Consider the following 15,991-nt stretch of genomic DNA (forward strand, 5'->3'; position numbering starts at 1 on the left):
TAAGTATGTTTACATAGATGCAGTGTTAGGGAGTAACGGCATACATGTACCGGCGTTATGCATTTAAAATACAAAACATGAGTAACTGTATTCCGATATCCATCCATCCATTCGCTTATCCTTTTCAGGGTCGCGGGGGGCGCTGGAGCCTATCCCAGCTGTTATAGGGCGAAAGGTGAGGTACACCCTGGACAGGTCGCCAGTCTGTCGCAGGGCTAACACATAGGGACAGACAACCATTCACACTCACATTCACACCTAGTGGCAATTTGGATTATCCAATTAACCTATCCCCACAAGCTGCATGTCTTTGGACGGTGGGAGGAAGCCGGAGTACCCGGAGAGAACCCACGCAAACACGGTGAGAACATGCAAACTCCACACAGAAAGACCCCGGCCTGATGGTGGAATTGAACTCAGGACTTTCTTGCTGTGAGGCAACAGTGCTAACCACCGTGCCGCCGATAGTTACCGATAATTTGGTAATAATTAGAATACAGTTACTTCTAAATAAATGGATTACACGATGGTCTTTTCCTGTTTCATATGTCAGGCTATACCCTCTCTAATTTTGTTGATTTCACGCATTACCGGAAACCCAAACAAAACACGCAACAAGAAGCTCTAGTGTAAGTCTCTTGGTAATGTTGGTGGCGTCAGTTATACAATGGACCCAGAAACCGAGCTGCTCTCAACTATAAAGACTCCACCCGAAAGAAACATCTGGAAGTACATTCTTTTTTTAAAGACTAACATTAGCTAGGGCTGTGCGACATGACCAAAATCTCATATCCCAATATAAGACGTTTCTCGTCTTATATTGTAGTTTTATTTTATAGTGTTTCTGTGTTCTGCTGGTCCAGACTGGAGTTCCTTTCCTGGCTACAGACCTGCGGGTCATCCAGATCCTCATTTTCCTTACAATCATGTTGCTGTGGGAGGTCTTGATGGACAGAACACACAAGAAAAAAGTCACACTGTGAGCAGGTCTCTCAGATATGTGAGCGATATTTAAATATTCTCTCTCATGCAGCGAAAAGAGAAGAATTCTGTTTACATGCAGAAAGTCATCATTTATGAGGCGTACAGCTCACTACTCCAACTTGGTCCTTGTGGCCAATAATCCACAGTTTTCATTGTCTCAACATTTTTCTACATTCTGCGTACAGTTCTGGGCTAACATGACTTAAATCTGAAACAGAAAACATGTCTCCAGTGAGGCAGTATCCCAGGCGGTAATGCACGCCATGTGTCTTTGTGACATTTTGTTATAAGTCATATTCATTTCTATATTATGAAATCTGCTTATTACACTTTTACATACCAAATCTGGTCAGCCGTGATCCAGGTTTCCACAACAAATCCAGCTGTTCTCCGGTCCAGACATTAATCCCTTCATCCTCCTGCTTCAGTGCAAGCTGCTCTCCTCCCTGATTGGTGGAGATTTCCTCCTGTTCCTCTTTAGTCTGTAGAGGCTCTGGGTCCTCCTGGTTGAGACTGGAGCTCCTCTCATGGTCACAGAACTGCTGATCATCCAGACCTTCGTGTTCAACAAAAGGACACAAGAAAATAGTGACTAATGTGATGATAAGAAAGCTCAAGAAGGATGAAAACGGTCACCTATTGAGAATTTAGCTTGCGTTTTATGTTGCCACAGAAACATTCACTGATAGTCATTTGTTCACTGGATGATGTTGATAACCTTACAGCTGTCTGGGGTCTGATTTTTAGATGTGACTGCCAGTGATCATCACACACTGTGAATAAACAAACAAATGAACAGCAGCATGATCTGAATATGATCATGAAAGCTTAAAGTATTTTACGACGGCAGGTAAGATATGCTGTTAATGCTAATCTTTTAACATTTTACTAATAAATATGATGCAAATCTCATGGTCCACTACATTCCAAAGATGCTCTGTTGGGTTGAGAGCTGGTAACTCTGGAGACCCGAGTACAGAGAACTCAATGTCATTTTAAGGGAACTGCATATTTTCTCTTTTTTGGACTACTCTCTGTAAATCATGCAGATGTTTGTGCTGGAAATTTAAACAGATCAGCAGTTTCTGAAATACTCAGATCAGCCAATGTGGCACCAACACCCACACCATGATCAAAGTGATTTCAATCACCGTCACTGATCGCTATATGCTGAAATGCATGGACTGCTGCCATCTGATTGGCTGATTACATTTTGGATTAAAGAGTAGTTGAACGGGTGTAGTTAACAAAGTGGCCGTAAGTATGTTTACATAGATGCAGTGTTAGGGAGTAACGGCATACATGTACCGGCGTTATGCATTTAAAATACAAAACATGAGTAACTGTATTCCGATATCCATCCATCCATTCGCTTATCCTTTTCAGGGTCGCGGGGGGCGCTGGAGCCTATCCCAGCTGTTATAGGGCGAAAGGTGAGGTACACCCTGGACAGGTCGCCAGTCTGTCGCAGGGCTAACACATAGGGACAGACAACCATTCACACTCACATTCACACCTAGTGGCAATTTGGATTATCCAATTAACCTATCCCCACAAGCTGCATGTCTTTGGACGGTGGGAGGAAGCCGGAGTACCCGGAGAGAACCCACGCAAACACGGTGAGAACATGCAAACTCCACACAGAAAGACCCCGGCCTGATGGTGGAATTGAACTCAGGACTTTCTTGCTGTGAGGCAACAGTGCTAACCACCGTGCCGCCGATAGTTACCGATAATTTGGTAATAATTAGAATACAGTTACTTCTAAATAAATGGATTACACGATGGTCTTTTCCTGTTTCATATGTCAGGCTATACCCTCTCTAATTTTGTTGATTTCACGCATTACCGGAAACCCAAACAAAACACGCAACAAGAAGCTCTAGTGTAAGTCTCTTGGTAATGTTGGTGGCGTCAGTTATACAATGGACCCAGAAACCGAGCTGCTCTCAACTATAAAGACTCCACCCGAAAGAAACATCTGGAAGTACATTCTTTTTTTAAAGACTAACATTAGCTAGGGCTGTGCGACATGACCAAAATCTCATATCCCAATATAAGACGTTTCTCGTCTTATATTGTAGTTTTATTTTATAGTGTTTCTGTGTTCTGCTGGTCCAGACTGGAGTTCCTTTCCTGGCTACAGACCTGCGGGTCATCCAGATCCTCATTTTCCTTACAATCATGTTGCTGTGGGAGGTCTTGATGGACAGAACACACAAGAAAAAAGTCACACTGTGAGCAGGTCTCTCAGATATGTGAGCGATATTTAAATATTCTCTCTCATGCAGCGAACAGAGAAGAATTCTGTTTACATGCAGAAAGTCATCATTTATGAGGCGTACAGCTCACTACTCCAACTTGGTCCTTGTGGCCAATAATCCACAGTTTTCATTGTCTCAACATTTTTCTACATTCTGCGTACAGTTCTGGGCTAACATGACTTAAATCTGAAACAGAAAACATGTCTCCAGTGAGGCAGTATCCCAGGCGGTAATGCACGCCATGTGTCTTTGTGACATTTTGTTATAAGTCATATTCATTTCTATATTATGAAATCTGCTTATTACACTTTTACATACCAAATCTGGTCAGCCGTGATCCAGGTTTCCACAACAAATCCAGCTGTTCTCCGGTCCAGACATTAATCCCTTCATCCTCCTGCTTCAGTGCAAGCTGCTCTCCTCCCTGATTGGTGGAGATTTCCTCCTGTTCCTCTTTAGTCTGTAGAGGCTCTGGGTCCTCCTGGTTGAGACTGGAGCTCCTCTCATGGTCACAGAACTGCTGATCATCCAGACCTTCGTGTTCAACAAAAGGACACAAGAAAATAGTGACTAATGTGATGATAAGAAAGCTCAAGAAGGATGAAAACGGTCACCTATTGAGAATTTAGCTTGCGTTTTATGTTGCCACAGAAACATTCACTGATAGTCATTTGTTCACTGGATGATGTTGATAACCTTACAGCTGTCTGGGGTCTGATTTTTAGATGTGACTGCCAGTGATCATCACACACTGTGAATAAACAAACAAATGAACAGCAGCATGATCTGAATATGATCATGAAAGCTTAAAGTATTTTACGACGGCAGGTAAGATATGCTGTTAATGCTAATCTTTTAACATTTTACTAATAAATATGATGCAAATCTCATGGTCCACTACATTCCAAAGATGCTCTGTTGGGTTGAGAGCTGGTAACTCTGGAGACCCGAGTACAGAGAACTCAATGTCATTTTAAGGGAACTGCATATTTTCTCTTTTTTGGACTACTCTCTGTAAATCATGCAGATGTTTGTGCTGGAAATTTAAACAGATCAGCAGTTTCTGAAATACTCAGATCAGCCAATGTGGCACCAACACCCACACCATGATCAAAGTGATTTCAATCACCGTCACTGATCGCTATATGCTGAAATGCATGGACTGCTGCCATCTGATTGGCTGATTACATTTTGGATTAAAGAGTAGTTGAACGGGTGTAGTTAACAAAGTGGCCGTAAGTATGTTTACATAGATGCAGTGTTAGGGAGTAACGGCATACATGTACCGGCGTTATGCATTTAAAATACAAAACATGAGTAACTGTATTCCGATATCCATCCATCCATTCGCTTATCCTTTTCAGGGTCGCGGGGGGCGCTGGAGCCTATCCCAGCTGTTATAGGGCGAAAGGTGAGGTACACCCTGGACAGGTCGCCAGTCTGTCGCAGGGCTAACACATAGGGACAGACAACCATTCACACTCACATTCACACCTAGTGGCAATTTGGATTATCCAATTAACCTATCCCCACAAGCTGCATGTCTTTGGACGGTGGGAGGAAGCCGGAGTACCCGGAGAGAACCCACGCAAACACGGTGAGAACATGCAAACTCCACACAGAAAGACCCCGGCCTGATGGTGGAATTGAACTCAGGACTTTCTTGCTGTGAGGCAACAGTGCTAACCACCGTGCCGCCGATAGTTACCGATAATTTGGTAATAATTAGAATACAGTTACTTCTAAATAAATGGATTACACGATGGTCTTTTCCTGTTTCATATGTCAGGCTATACCCTCTCTAATTTTGTTGATTTCACGCATTACCGGAAACCCAAACAAAACACGCAACAAGAAGCTCTAGTGTAAGTCTCTTGGTAATGTTGGTGGCGTCAGTTATACAATGGACCCAGAAACCGAGCTGCTCTCAACTATAAAGACTCCACCCGAAAGAAACATCTGGAAGTACATTCTTTTTTTAAAGACTAACATTAGCTAGGGCTGTGTGACATGACCAAAATCTCATATCCCAATATAAGACGTTTCTCGTCCCGATAATGATATATATGACAAAATAGTGCTTTTTCTGTAAATTTTGTGAATATTGGGCAACTTGACTTTCATGAAGTGTTTTCAGCTGGGTGTCGTGTACCTGGAGTCGAGTATTTTGACCAATGCACTATATATTTTTAGATATATGTTGTAACGGCCGCCATTTTCTTTTTGAGTATTTATTACACGTGGGGGAAAAGCCTGTTCTAACGTATGAGTCTAAGGTTTATTTTGAGCACCTGATGGCTCTTTTTTGCTTCTCATCTATAAACTCTCTCCACAAACTTTCACATGATTCATGCGTAGGTGGTCGAAGAGGTTTGTCGTGTTTGAGTCCGTGGTGGGAACCAGTCTGGGCATAATTTCCATAGTACAGTTTTCTGATCCGTGTCAGACTTTTCATAACCAAACCATGTCCATGCAACAGGGGGAGCCCCTCATTTAGGAATAACATCCTCAATTTGTTTTGACTGGTCCTTCTGTTTGGAGCTACCAGGTTCTGCCTCATCTTTATTGATTGTACAGCCCTAACGTAAGCCTACTACAACTACCTTGTATTAGTTTATGTAGCTATCTAGGTTATGTCTCACTTCAGAATCTTCGATGTACTATTGCTGTGTGACTCATTACTATTACTGAAGGCTGCATTACAACCTGCTACTTGCAAATAATTATGTGCAGTTCTGAAAGCAAACAGAAAGAAAACCTATTACTGATACAGAAATTGTGTTCTATACGAGATCGCTGCAAAAACTGCAGCCTTGCCTAATGTCCACCCTACTGTTACTCATTTTACATCACGATTTAAAAATTTACTTGAGATTGCTTTCAGAACTGCACATGATTGTTTGTAGCTAGCAGGATGTTAATGCTATGAATCAAGTCTAACAGTCTTTAGTCTATGAAATAACTTTAGCTAAAGCCAGCTAACAATGTTAGCTCGGTGGCTAGTAGCCTTCAGTTATAGCAATAATTCACACAGCAATAGTACATTCAAGTAGTTGTAACAAGCAAGTAATAAAGTAATCCGGACCAAAGTATTCAGAATACGTTATTCACATTGAGTAACTTAATGGAATAGTTACAAACTCCATTTGGGCCATGTATTCTGTAATCTTTCGTGGAAAACATTTTAAAAGTAACCTTCTCAACACTGCACAGATATAACTTCATACACTTTACTGTGGTGTATTACTAGTTCAATGCATTTAGATCATGCCCACGTGAATCACACGATGATCCCGCAACCCTCACACCTCCACACCTGTATTGTGTGACTTTATCCCGGGTCTGATATCAAGCAGTCTTAGCTGACGGATCTCTTCCTCATACCGGACGATCGTTTTTTCAAACTCTGAGAAGATTTCTTCTGCAGCAGAAGTTAATCTCTCCTTGATAAACTCTCTAAGATTCTGAACTGAAGACATTATTGCAACAACAACCGACACGGCCAAACCAACATCTTCAAACTTAATTCAGGATCGCGATGTGATCTCTCAATGGCGCCATTGCTGCTATTCTTCTTCTACTGAATTTACGGTAGGCTGGAGGTATAAAAGGCGTAATACTGCCCTCGTCAGGTCTCCTGATTTCTCTAGTACAGACTCTGCTTTGTCTTTCTACAAAGAGTTGATGACATTAAATACAGATGTTTTAACAGTGCTTGAATGTTTTATTTTGTTTACTCTAGCCTCCAACTCAAACTTTGGTTGCTCCTATGCCCACGTCACTTCCTCCACCAATCAGAATGAGGGTCCGGGTTCAGGAAGACGTCTTCCTGATCCCAGTTCCACAAAGGTCGGTGAAAACTTTTAAGTTTGAGCAGTATATAAAAATAAATCCCAATCTGATTGGTATAGTGTTTTTTTGTTGTTGTTGTTGTTGTTTTGTTTTTAATTTCTGTTTAATCGCCGGTCATTGCTCTGCATCCCAGTGAGGCCAACTCCTGCTCTGTGTCGTGGCTGTGTGAGCAGGCAGCTCAGCGTTACTACCAGAAATGTGGCCTCCTGCCTCGTCTCTCTCTGCAGAAAGAAGGCGCTCTGCTCTCCCCGCAGGACCAGCTACTGGCCGTCCTGCACACAAATGAAGAGGTGAGGTGACACTGAGGAGAGCCAGAAGTGACCATACTTGGACCACAGACAATTTAAAAGATGCTGAAGACTACCATGATTGGTTGATGAAGTCTGATCACGAGTGTTTAAGACAAATGTTGTCACTGTTGCTATCTTGGATTTTTTTTTAAAAAAACCCACAGTGACAAGAGGATGGCTATGACTGTGAAACAGCTTGCATGTCAGCCAGTGAGCATACTCCTTTTCTTAGGCAAAGTATGGCCCAAATTCATAAAATAGACTTTCTCATAGACACAGAGGTCTTTTTTAAATCACTGATAGAAGGAATGGAGGTTCTAGGTCCTTCCACAATGACTTCATCTTTCATTACCCAGATGAGGCGTGCAGGTTTTAGACTGTATGATTCTGGTAAGAAGGTGAAGGGCTGATTATGTTAAGCTGCCTGAGAAACTACAATCTGAGAAACTGTAAAGATTAGAACCATTTCTATTACCAGACTGGATGCTGACTTGCTTTTGGAGCCAGCTTCCAGAAGACACTGAAGGAATCACAGTTTTTGGGATTGAATCCTTGGCTTCACTTTCCTGCACCAGTGCAGGATAACTGATGGGTTTGTATTGCAGGTTCTGGCTGAAGTTTGCTCGGATCTCCCTCCTCTCCCTGAGCGATACAAGAAGGCCTGTCAAAGTCTGGCAGTGGGTGAGCAACACAGAGGTAATGCATTATAAAACGCACACAAGTGCATTTTTGTATTCTGTTATGAAGTACCATCTCTTTCTACCTGTAGATGAGAACAAGCGTGTCTCCCGGCTATGAGGTTCGGGACCGGGGTTCCTCCGTGTCAGGACTCCAAGTGTCTCGGTTTGGCCGCCTCTTCCCTCGGCCCGCTCCTCCGTGCCCTAAAACTTCAGGCCAGCCTCACGGAGCTGCGAATTTCTGGAAACCGTATGTCTGACGACCTTCTCCCTGAGCTGATTGCCACAACGCTCACATGCCTCGTCTGCAGCTGCTGGACATTTCTGCCAACTGCATTACAGGGGACGGCCTGGAGAAGGCTGTAAATGCTTTAAAGGGACAGAGTGCACCTGCATTCCCGGTAAGGGCCTCAGCTAGCCAATAGTGGCAGCTCCAGGTTTACCATCTAACCTGTATTTAAGTACCTCTGGTCTTAATAACTACCTTAGATCTTAATAACAAGCTAACCTGATTCATATCAATGATATCTGTCAGAGAGAATTGGCTCTCGTGATCATTTGCTTTTTCTGCTCGTTTCCACTCAAAGTGCCTGGAGGAGCTGGACCTCAGTATGAACCCACTGGGGGACGGCGTGTCTGAGTCTCTGTCCTGTCTGCTGTCCTGCTGCCCTGTGCTAGCCAAGCGGTCTCTGCAGGCCTGCGGCCTCACTGCTCGTTTCCTTCAGCAGCATCGACTGCTGCTAGCCAGCGCGCTCACAGGTGACTCTAACAAGCAGCTGACTGAAGCCTTAAGCTTCACTGAACTCCCACCCATAAGCAAAACTGCAACTAACTTTACATCTTCTGAACGTTCAGGCACAGGCCATTTGAAAGCAGTGTGCCTGTCCCTCAATCCCCTAGGCTCCACCGGCTTTGAGCTGGTGTTAAAAAGACTGCCCCTCCACTGCCTCCCACACGTGGACCTGTCAGCTGTCTGCAGAGGGCCTGCTGATTACCCGGCACTGGAACACCTCGCCAAAGTCCTGTCACAGGTGTGCATGCAAAAATCATGCAATGTCATTTATTGTCGAAAGATATAATTGTGCAATCAGGTTAAGACTTTTGTGTTTTTGCAGGACGAGTGCTCTCTGACCCACCTCAGCCTGGCTGCAAATGGGCTGACAGACAGCAGTGTAGCTACCTTGGCGAGGTGTGCGTGTGTGAGAGTCAAGACCTGGACAGTTTGTCAGAGCTGGTCCAGGATATCCGTCTTTGCTCTCAGGCCCTCAACAAGCTGGACCGACAGACCTTGAAGCAGAGCTGGGACAGGACTCAGTCACACGGACACTTTCTCTGCCACCTCTACTTGAGGGTGGCAGGTGTGTTCATAATAAATAATTAATAATGAATTATTAATTTCCTAATAATTCATAATAAAAGTGGTCATTTTTATAAACATTTTGTTTAATGAGGCTACACCAAAAAGAAACAAGATAAAAACAAAATAAAGTGACATGGCGTCCACCGACAGTCTGTGGATAGCTTGTGTTTTATGCATTTTTGTCTGCCTTATTTATACATGTAAAGCTCTGTATCTGTATAAAGAGTTTGTGTTAGTGTGTGAGAGGTTTTGTGTCACAATGGTCCTGTTTTGGAGGATTTGATTAAAAAAAACCAAACATAATTAAAGTAACCAACGATGCTATACGTTGACATCGTTCTTTCACTGTAAGACTCAGCAGGCTATGGTGAATAATCACAGCGATTTTCAGGTCTCTGAAGAAATCTATCTAGGAGCTATGACAGTGTAAAGACACCCTGCAATTTTAAATGTGTGGCGACATTTGAATGAGGCGCATACCAGTAGAGGGAGCCAACGCACCACGAATGGTACACAGCCACAGATGCGCTAGAAAACTGAGAGAGGCCGACAGTGATCGCTTACTTTTTGTAAGGGGCTTGTTGAGATTAAATAGAACAAGTTACAAAGCATTAAAACATGTTAAAAACACAACAGCCTTATTAAACGCAGAGTAGTTTGGGCCCAGAAGTAGGATTGATCACGTCATCACTTAAAGACCGGATAGACACACGGTGAAGTTACTCATGTTTACTGTTGTTGCCACTTTCTAAATGTAGCAGGATGAATATTATATGTACTGGTTGATCCCACTTTTTTGAGGAGAAATAACTTTGCTCGTTATCAAATTATCAGTATCTCTGGAAACATTTAATACATTGTGATGGTTTAAATGCTCAGTCGTTTTCTCTTGTAGAATTCATATTCATAATAATATTTAGACAGCGGCACTATAGGTGTTGGCAGTTTTTGCAGTTTTACAAGCCCTCACGGTAAAAATATGGAATTAAATGTCACTAATGGGCTCTTCTCAAAAAAATCAGCGTCTGTGTCACACTGATTTTGATTAACTGACTTATTTTATTGTAATCAAACCTATTTTGATATTGTTGTCTTGTTTTTCCTTTAGCGAGGTGGTTTCCTTCCAATTGTAGCAGTACCAGTACGTCTGCCAGCTCCAGGTAGAGCTCCAGTGACCAGGAAGACCTCAGCATTCACCAATTCCTGCTGAATTACCGCAAACAGAAAGAACTGACAGAGGGCATTGGAATAGAGGATGATTATAACACTGAAGACCAAGGTAATAGGTCTGTCTAAGGGCCAGTGGAATATAAGCTATATGTTGTAGTGGTGATTATTTTAGATTAGGGCTGCCACGATTAGTCGACTAGTCACGATTACGTCGACTATCAAAATCGTCGACGACTGATTTAATAGTCGACGCCTCGTTTGAAGCATCACAAAAGACGCAGGAATAAGTAGTAGGATTTAAGAGTGTAATAACGGACTGAAATAGAAGATGGCAGCACTGTATGTACAAGGATGCCAGCTGCCGTTAAACCCCAAAGAAGAAGAAGCTGTATCCCAGAATTCATAGCGCAGCGCAGCTCAGTTTACAACAATGGCAGCAGCTAGTTAGTTTTAATATTACTCTTATTATTCTTTCTGGGTCACAAAATAAACGATTAAAATATTTTCAGGCGAGAATGTAGCTGTGTAAACCTCAAATATTTGCTCAGTTTATCAAGACACCACACGTTTTCGGAGACGTCTGTTACCCACTAGTTCGATAGCTAACTGGGGGCAAGGCTCACTAGGGCTGTATCCCAATTCAGGGTCTGCAGCCAAAGTACGCAGCCTCAACGATCCTCAAGGGCCGCGTACTTAAAGACTGCTAAGGCCGGAAGTGCGAGGCTTGTGAAATGGGACGGTCTAGCCCAGGTTTCCTAGCAACCATGATACTAACAGCTGGAAACGTTTCATACAGCTTTGTTTGACAGAAATGAAGGAGAAAATCTTTTGTTCATTTGTTTGTTTGTTTCTACATGAGCTTTGATCATTCTCTGTAAGATTAAGCTCAGCTATTGAACGGCGTATATTTTAAAGTAAAGGCTTTAAAACCAAGTTAGTACAAACGTCACTAATGTCACATAACTTTGCCGACATGTGGCCAACAGTAATGTTTTAATGTTCTTCGTTATTAAACATTTGCACATAAATAAGTGACATAATATTCAGTACTTAAAGTTTACTCTTCGGGCGCCCCTCATCCGCTGTTTTTTTCGGCAAAATTATCCACACCCACCGCCGCGCTATGCATTCTGGGATATGTTGGGCCAACGAAGTCTACACCGCCACGTCCTTAAAATTCAGGGAAATGAAGGACGCATTTGAGGGCCGCATTTCGAGCAGCCTTCGAATTGGGACAGCCTTCGTCGCGTCGCGGTGACGTAATCGGCCTTAAAATGCGGCCTTTAAGGCTGCAGACCCTGAATTGGGATACAGCCTAGTAGTGATGTGCGATACCACTGATTTCCTTTCCGATCCAATACCAAGTAATATTCAGGGTGGTATCGACGATACTGATCCGATACCGATACTTTATACAAAAACGTATTTTATTTATTGTATCTCAAATTATAGCATCATAATGATTACAGGATATCAGATTACTTGTTCTTATCACTTAATAATGCAGAATTATCATGTAGAAATAAAAAAAACTGAAGTTGTGCGCTATTTGAACACCTTGCCTGCCTGCAGCACTAAAGGACTCCATGAGAGAGGTCTGTCTCGCCCTAGCAGCACCTGTCCCCTCCTCCTCTTCAGTTCGTCTCAACATACGCGCCTCATATTCTATGATATGATTTACTCTGAGGTGTTTGACAAGGTTAGTGATGTTGCCACAACCATACATGCCAACCCTCCCGATTTTTCCGGGAGAATCCCGGAGCCACCATTCTCCCAAATTTCCACCTGGACAACAACATTGAAAAACCATATTGCAGCATTCATAGCACGGCCCAGCCAATTCCAGTTTACAACAATGGCGGCAGCAACTTAGTTTTAATATTACTCTTATTTCTCTTTCTGGGTCGCAAAAAACAAAAACAAAACTTTTAACATATTTTCAGGTGAGAATGTAGCTGTGTAAACTTCAAATATCTGAGCCGATCGACACATCGTCTTCAAACCCCCGCGATCTTTCACCACTCGGGTTAAACATGATATATAAGTCACTTTGATAACTTAAAAATGTTATTGTTTGGCTTTTTCAGTGTTTTATTTGTTCGTGAGTAAATCGGTTTGGCTGAGATTAAAGTTATTAGATTAGATCAAATTAAATTTAACTTTATTAATCCCTCGGGAGGGTTCCTCCGGGGTTTTCACACAGCTGAATAAACATCAAACAGAAAACTAATTAAACAAAGTGTGAGACGGTCGAGAGTTTACGCCAGCGCCCGGTTATATTTTAGATAGCAAGGAGCAGACGGCAGTTTCACTCCACCGAGGGAACTCATGACGTACTACCCGGCTTTCTTTAGACCGCGAAGGGCGGGTCCTCAGGTGGAAGCAGCCTCTGAATTTCGACACCCCCGCTGTTTCCGGGCCGGCTAATAATAACGGTGACATTTAACGTATTTTATCCGATAAATAAACCCTGTAAAATGTATTTATCACCCCCCCAACAGCCCTTTTGAATGTCTCCCTAATTCTGAGGTCTCAAGGTTGGGAAAGTATAGCCACCACACCTCACTGTTGGAGCACTTTTTTGCCACATGTATTGCAAACCATGTCTCAGCTGTTTGTGGAGGTAAAATACGTCCGCACAATTACGCTCTGCCATTGTTGTGAGTGCGCGCGCCAAGGGGCTGCGAGACATTTATACAGCCGTATTTCGCACATGACTATGAAAGGCGGAAGAGGAAGTAGTTCCTTTGAATGTAGACAATCCGAATGTTATAGTTTCTTTCCACTGTGTTGCTGTTAATGATAAACTACAAATTTACCCTAAATTACTAAAAAATATCGATATTTTAATGTGAGAATCGATTCTAGAACATAAATGACTGGTATCGGAGGAATCGATATTTCAGGATTGATCCGCACATCACTACAGCCTAGAGCCTGTGAGAACACCGGACTCCTGCAAATCGTTTTCAAACCCTTTCGCTACTCAGGTTAAACATGATATATAAGTCACTTAGATAACTTAAACATGTTATTGTTTGGCTTTTTTGGATAATTTTATTTATTCCTGAGTAAATCGGTTTGGCTGAGATTAAAGTTATAGTTTTTACACAGCTGAATAAACGTCAAGCAGACAACTGATTATCAGAAGTGTGAGATGCTCGAGAATATACTCCAGTGTCCTGTTATATTTTAGATAGCAAGGAGCAGACGGCTGAGTTTATTAAACTTCACCGAAACAATCTGCAAATTTCATTAAAATTTAATAAACTATCATCTTGTCTTTATTTTTAGTTAGCACAGACCTTAAACACTTAAAGCTGTAAGCTAAAGATAGTTATATAAGAGCAGATGCTGCTGGTGGAATAAGCTGTACGTTTTACGTCCAATGGATGCATGATCTGATTAGTCGACTAATCACAAAAATAATCGGTGACTAGTCGACTATCAAAATAATCGTTTGCGGCAGCCCTATTTTAGATTCAGAGTGTAGAGGAGATGGATCATTGTAATTAAGAGTCATAGAAATCTGAACCTCACTGCTAAACTGGCGGTCTAACTGTACATGTGCTCCATTGCAGAGGTCCTTCCCCTTGAGTGTGAGGATGTTGAAGATACTGGTAGTCCTGATGTGAAAGCAGAGCTTCCCTCCCACCTCAGCATCACTAAGGATGTTATGGAGCGCTGCATTCATCTGCTGTCTGATCCCAGCCTCAGGCTCCGACTCAAGGTACTGTATCAGTAGTTTTATGTAGAGTCAACTGTTGGACTAATAACAAAAATAATCATTCTTGTGAAGGTAGGACCGCCAGCGTTGGTACAATTCATCCTGTCAGAACTGTGTGGAGGACTGTTCAGTGGTGTAATGCTCATCAAGGAAAAACATTCAGTCTGGTCCAGGAGTGAAACAGAAATAAGTCTGTGCTGAAGTCGTGCCTGCTCAGGAGTTTGGGCTCTCAATGAAGACCTCAATAATTAGTTTCAGCTCACATATAATCAGGATCAAAACAGAGATAATTGTTAGGTGTGTTGTGTTTCTTTGTCCTTAGGTACTGGACGTGCTGGAGTTGTGCGTTCAGGTGCTGAATGACAGGGAAAATGAACTGCTGCCTGTGGCTCATCACTGCTGGCCAGCACTCCTGCAGAGACTCACAGCTGATGACCCATTAGCAGTCCTCAGAGCCTTCAGGGTAAGTAAAACAAACCTCTCTTTTCATTACGTGAGTCAAAATTATTCAAGTCGTCTTTAGTTTTAAACTCTTAGTAGTAGTGATGGGCAGATGAAGCTTCATGAAGCACTGAAGCTTTTCATCCAATTGGTTCACCCCAGTGCAAAGCTTCTTGAAGCTTCATTTGCTCTAGTAGGACACCTACTGGACGTAAAAATATTAGTTGGCATGAATTTGAAGAGTGTGGCCTTTTGCACACAGCCTGTAAATGTCAACAACTAAAGGAGTGTGTAAAACATGTATATTGTAGTGATGGCAGCATACTGTGTATATTTATACTGGCAGTATGGAAAATGATTATTTGGAAATGCTTAAAATGGAAATGATCATTTACTGTGAGGTGTGGTTGGGGGTGTGGACAGTGGTTGTGCTTTTGTAACGTTGAGGTATGGACAGCTACACACTGAGGCTTTGAGCCTCAGTCCTGCCTGTTCACATTTTATTCTGTAAAAACTAAATTTTCACTGCTTTTATGACCTTTTAGTGGGGAGAACATAGCTAGGATTTAATGATTTCACAAATCTTTTGAATCCTTTGTCCTCCACAATGCTAAATGGCTGGGAGTCCTCAATCACCATGCTAACCAGGTCTTCATCTATTTGAGATTGTTCTCCTGAGGAAAGACAATAAAGACAAAGCACAAATATAAATATCACACACGTAACTTATTACAGTTGTATAATATTGTTATATCATTTAGTAACATTACTGCATGCTATATTATCATGACATTTGATGGCTCACCTGGTCTTGCTCCACAATCGGTGTTCCCCTTATTCTCATGCAAAGCTCTGTAGTGCCTAAGCATGGATGAGGTGTTGTTGTTATAGCCCAGCTCCCTGGCACATAGCAAACACTTCACCTTGTACAAAAGTACAGACAGCTTAACATAAATTGTATTGCACCATCAGTATTATGAAAATACATCTTCTGTGGAAATTTACATACCTTGTTGGGAGATATAAGATCAAAATGTTCCCACACAGGGGAGGACATCCTCCTCTTCTTAGCTGGCTCCATTCTCTCCTGACTTTCTCTCTAAACCTCCAAACTCTCACTAACCGCAACTCTCCATCAAACACCCACATTTTGAATGAAGTCTGAGGGGTTTATATCGCTGTCATAGCTCGCGGCAAAGTTCGAACCACTTCATGAACCAGTCACG

General features: G+C 42.4%; 1 protein-coding gene and 1 pseudogene across 1 annotated transcript in view; one reads left to right on the forward strand and one right to left on the reverse strand.

Moving 5' to 3' along the window:
• LOC147300596 (uncharacterized) overlaps nt 1–6,815 on the reverse strand; it is a 37,421-nt gene extending 30,606 nt beyond the window's left edge. The window contains exons 1-4 of the mRNA XM_086285056.1: nt 6,565–6,815; nt 3,567–3,782; nt 3,090–3,185; nt 1,325–1,480 (exon numbers count right to left, since the gene is read on the reverse strand). Coding sequence (XP_086141182.1) covers nt 1,325–1,480; nt 3,090–3,185; nt 3,567–3,782; nt 6,565–6,727 — 631 coding nt within the window. The 5' untranslated portion in view covers nt 6,728–6,815. The remainder of the gene's footprint in view (nt 1–1,324; nt 1,481–3,089; nt 3,186–3,566; nt 3,783–6,564) is intronic.
• On the forward strand, nt 6,568–14,306 carry LOC147300597 (tonsoku-like protein; annotated as a pseudogene).
• Nucleotides 14,307–15,991: the final 1,685 nt, after the last annotated feature.

This window comes from Aulonocara sp. 'chitande type north' Nkhata Bay, unplaced genomic scaffold (assembly GCF_057382095.1).
Source record: "Aulonocara sp. 'chitande type north' Nkhata Bay isolate Kocher_YH1m ecotype deep benthic unplaced genomic scaffold, A_spYH_male_GT1.1 unmapped_scaffold_23, whole genome shotgun sequence".
NCBI classification, from domain to species: domain Eukaryota; kingdom Metazoa; phylum Chordata; class Actinopteri; order Cichliformes; family Cichlidae; genus Aulonocara; species Aulonocara sp. 'chitande type north' Nkhata Bay.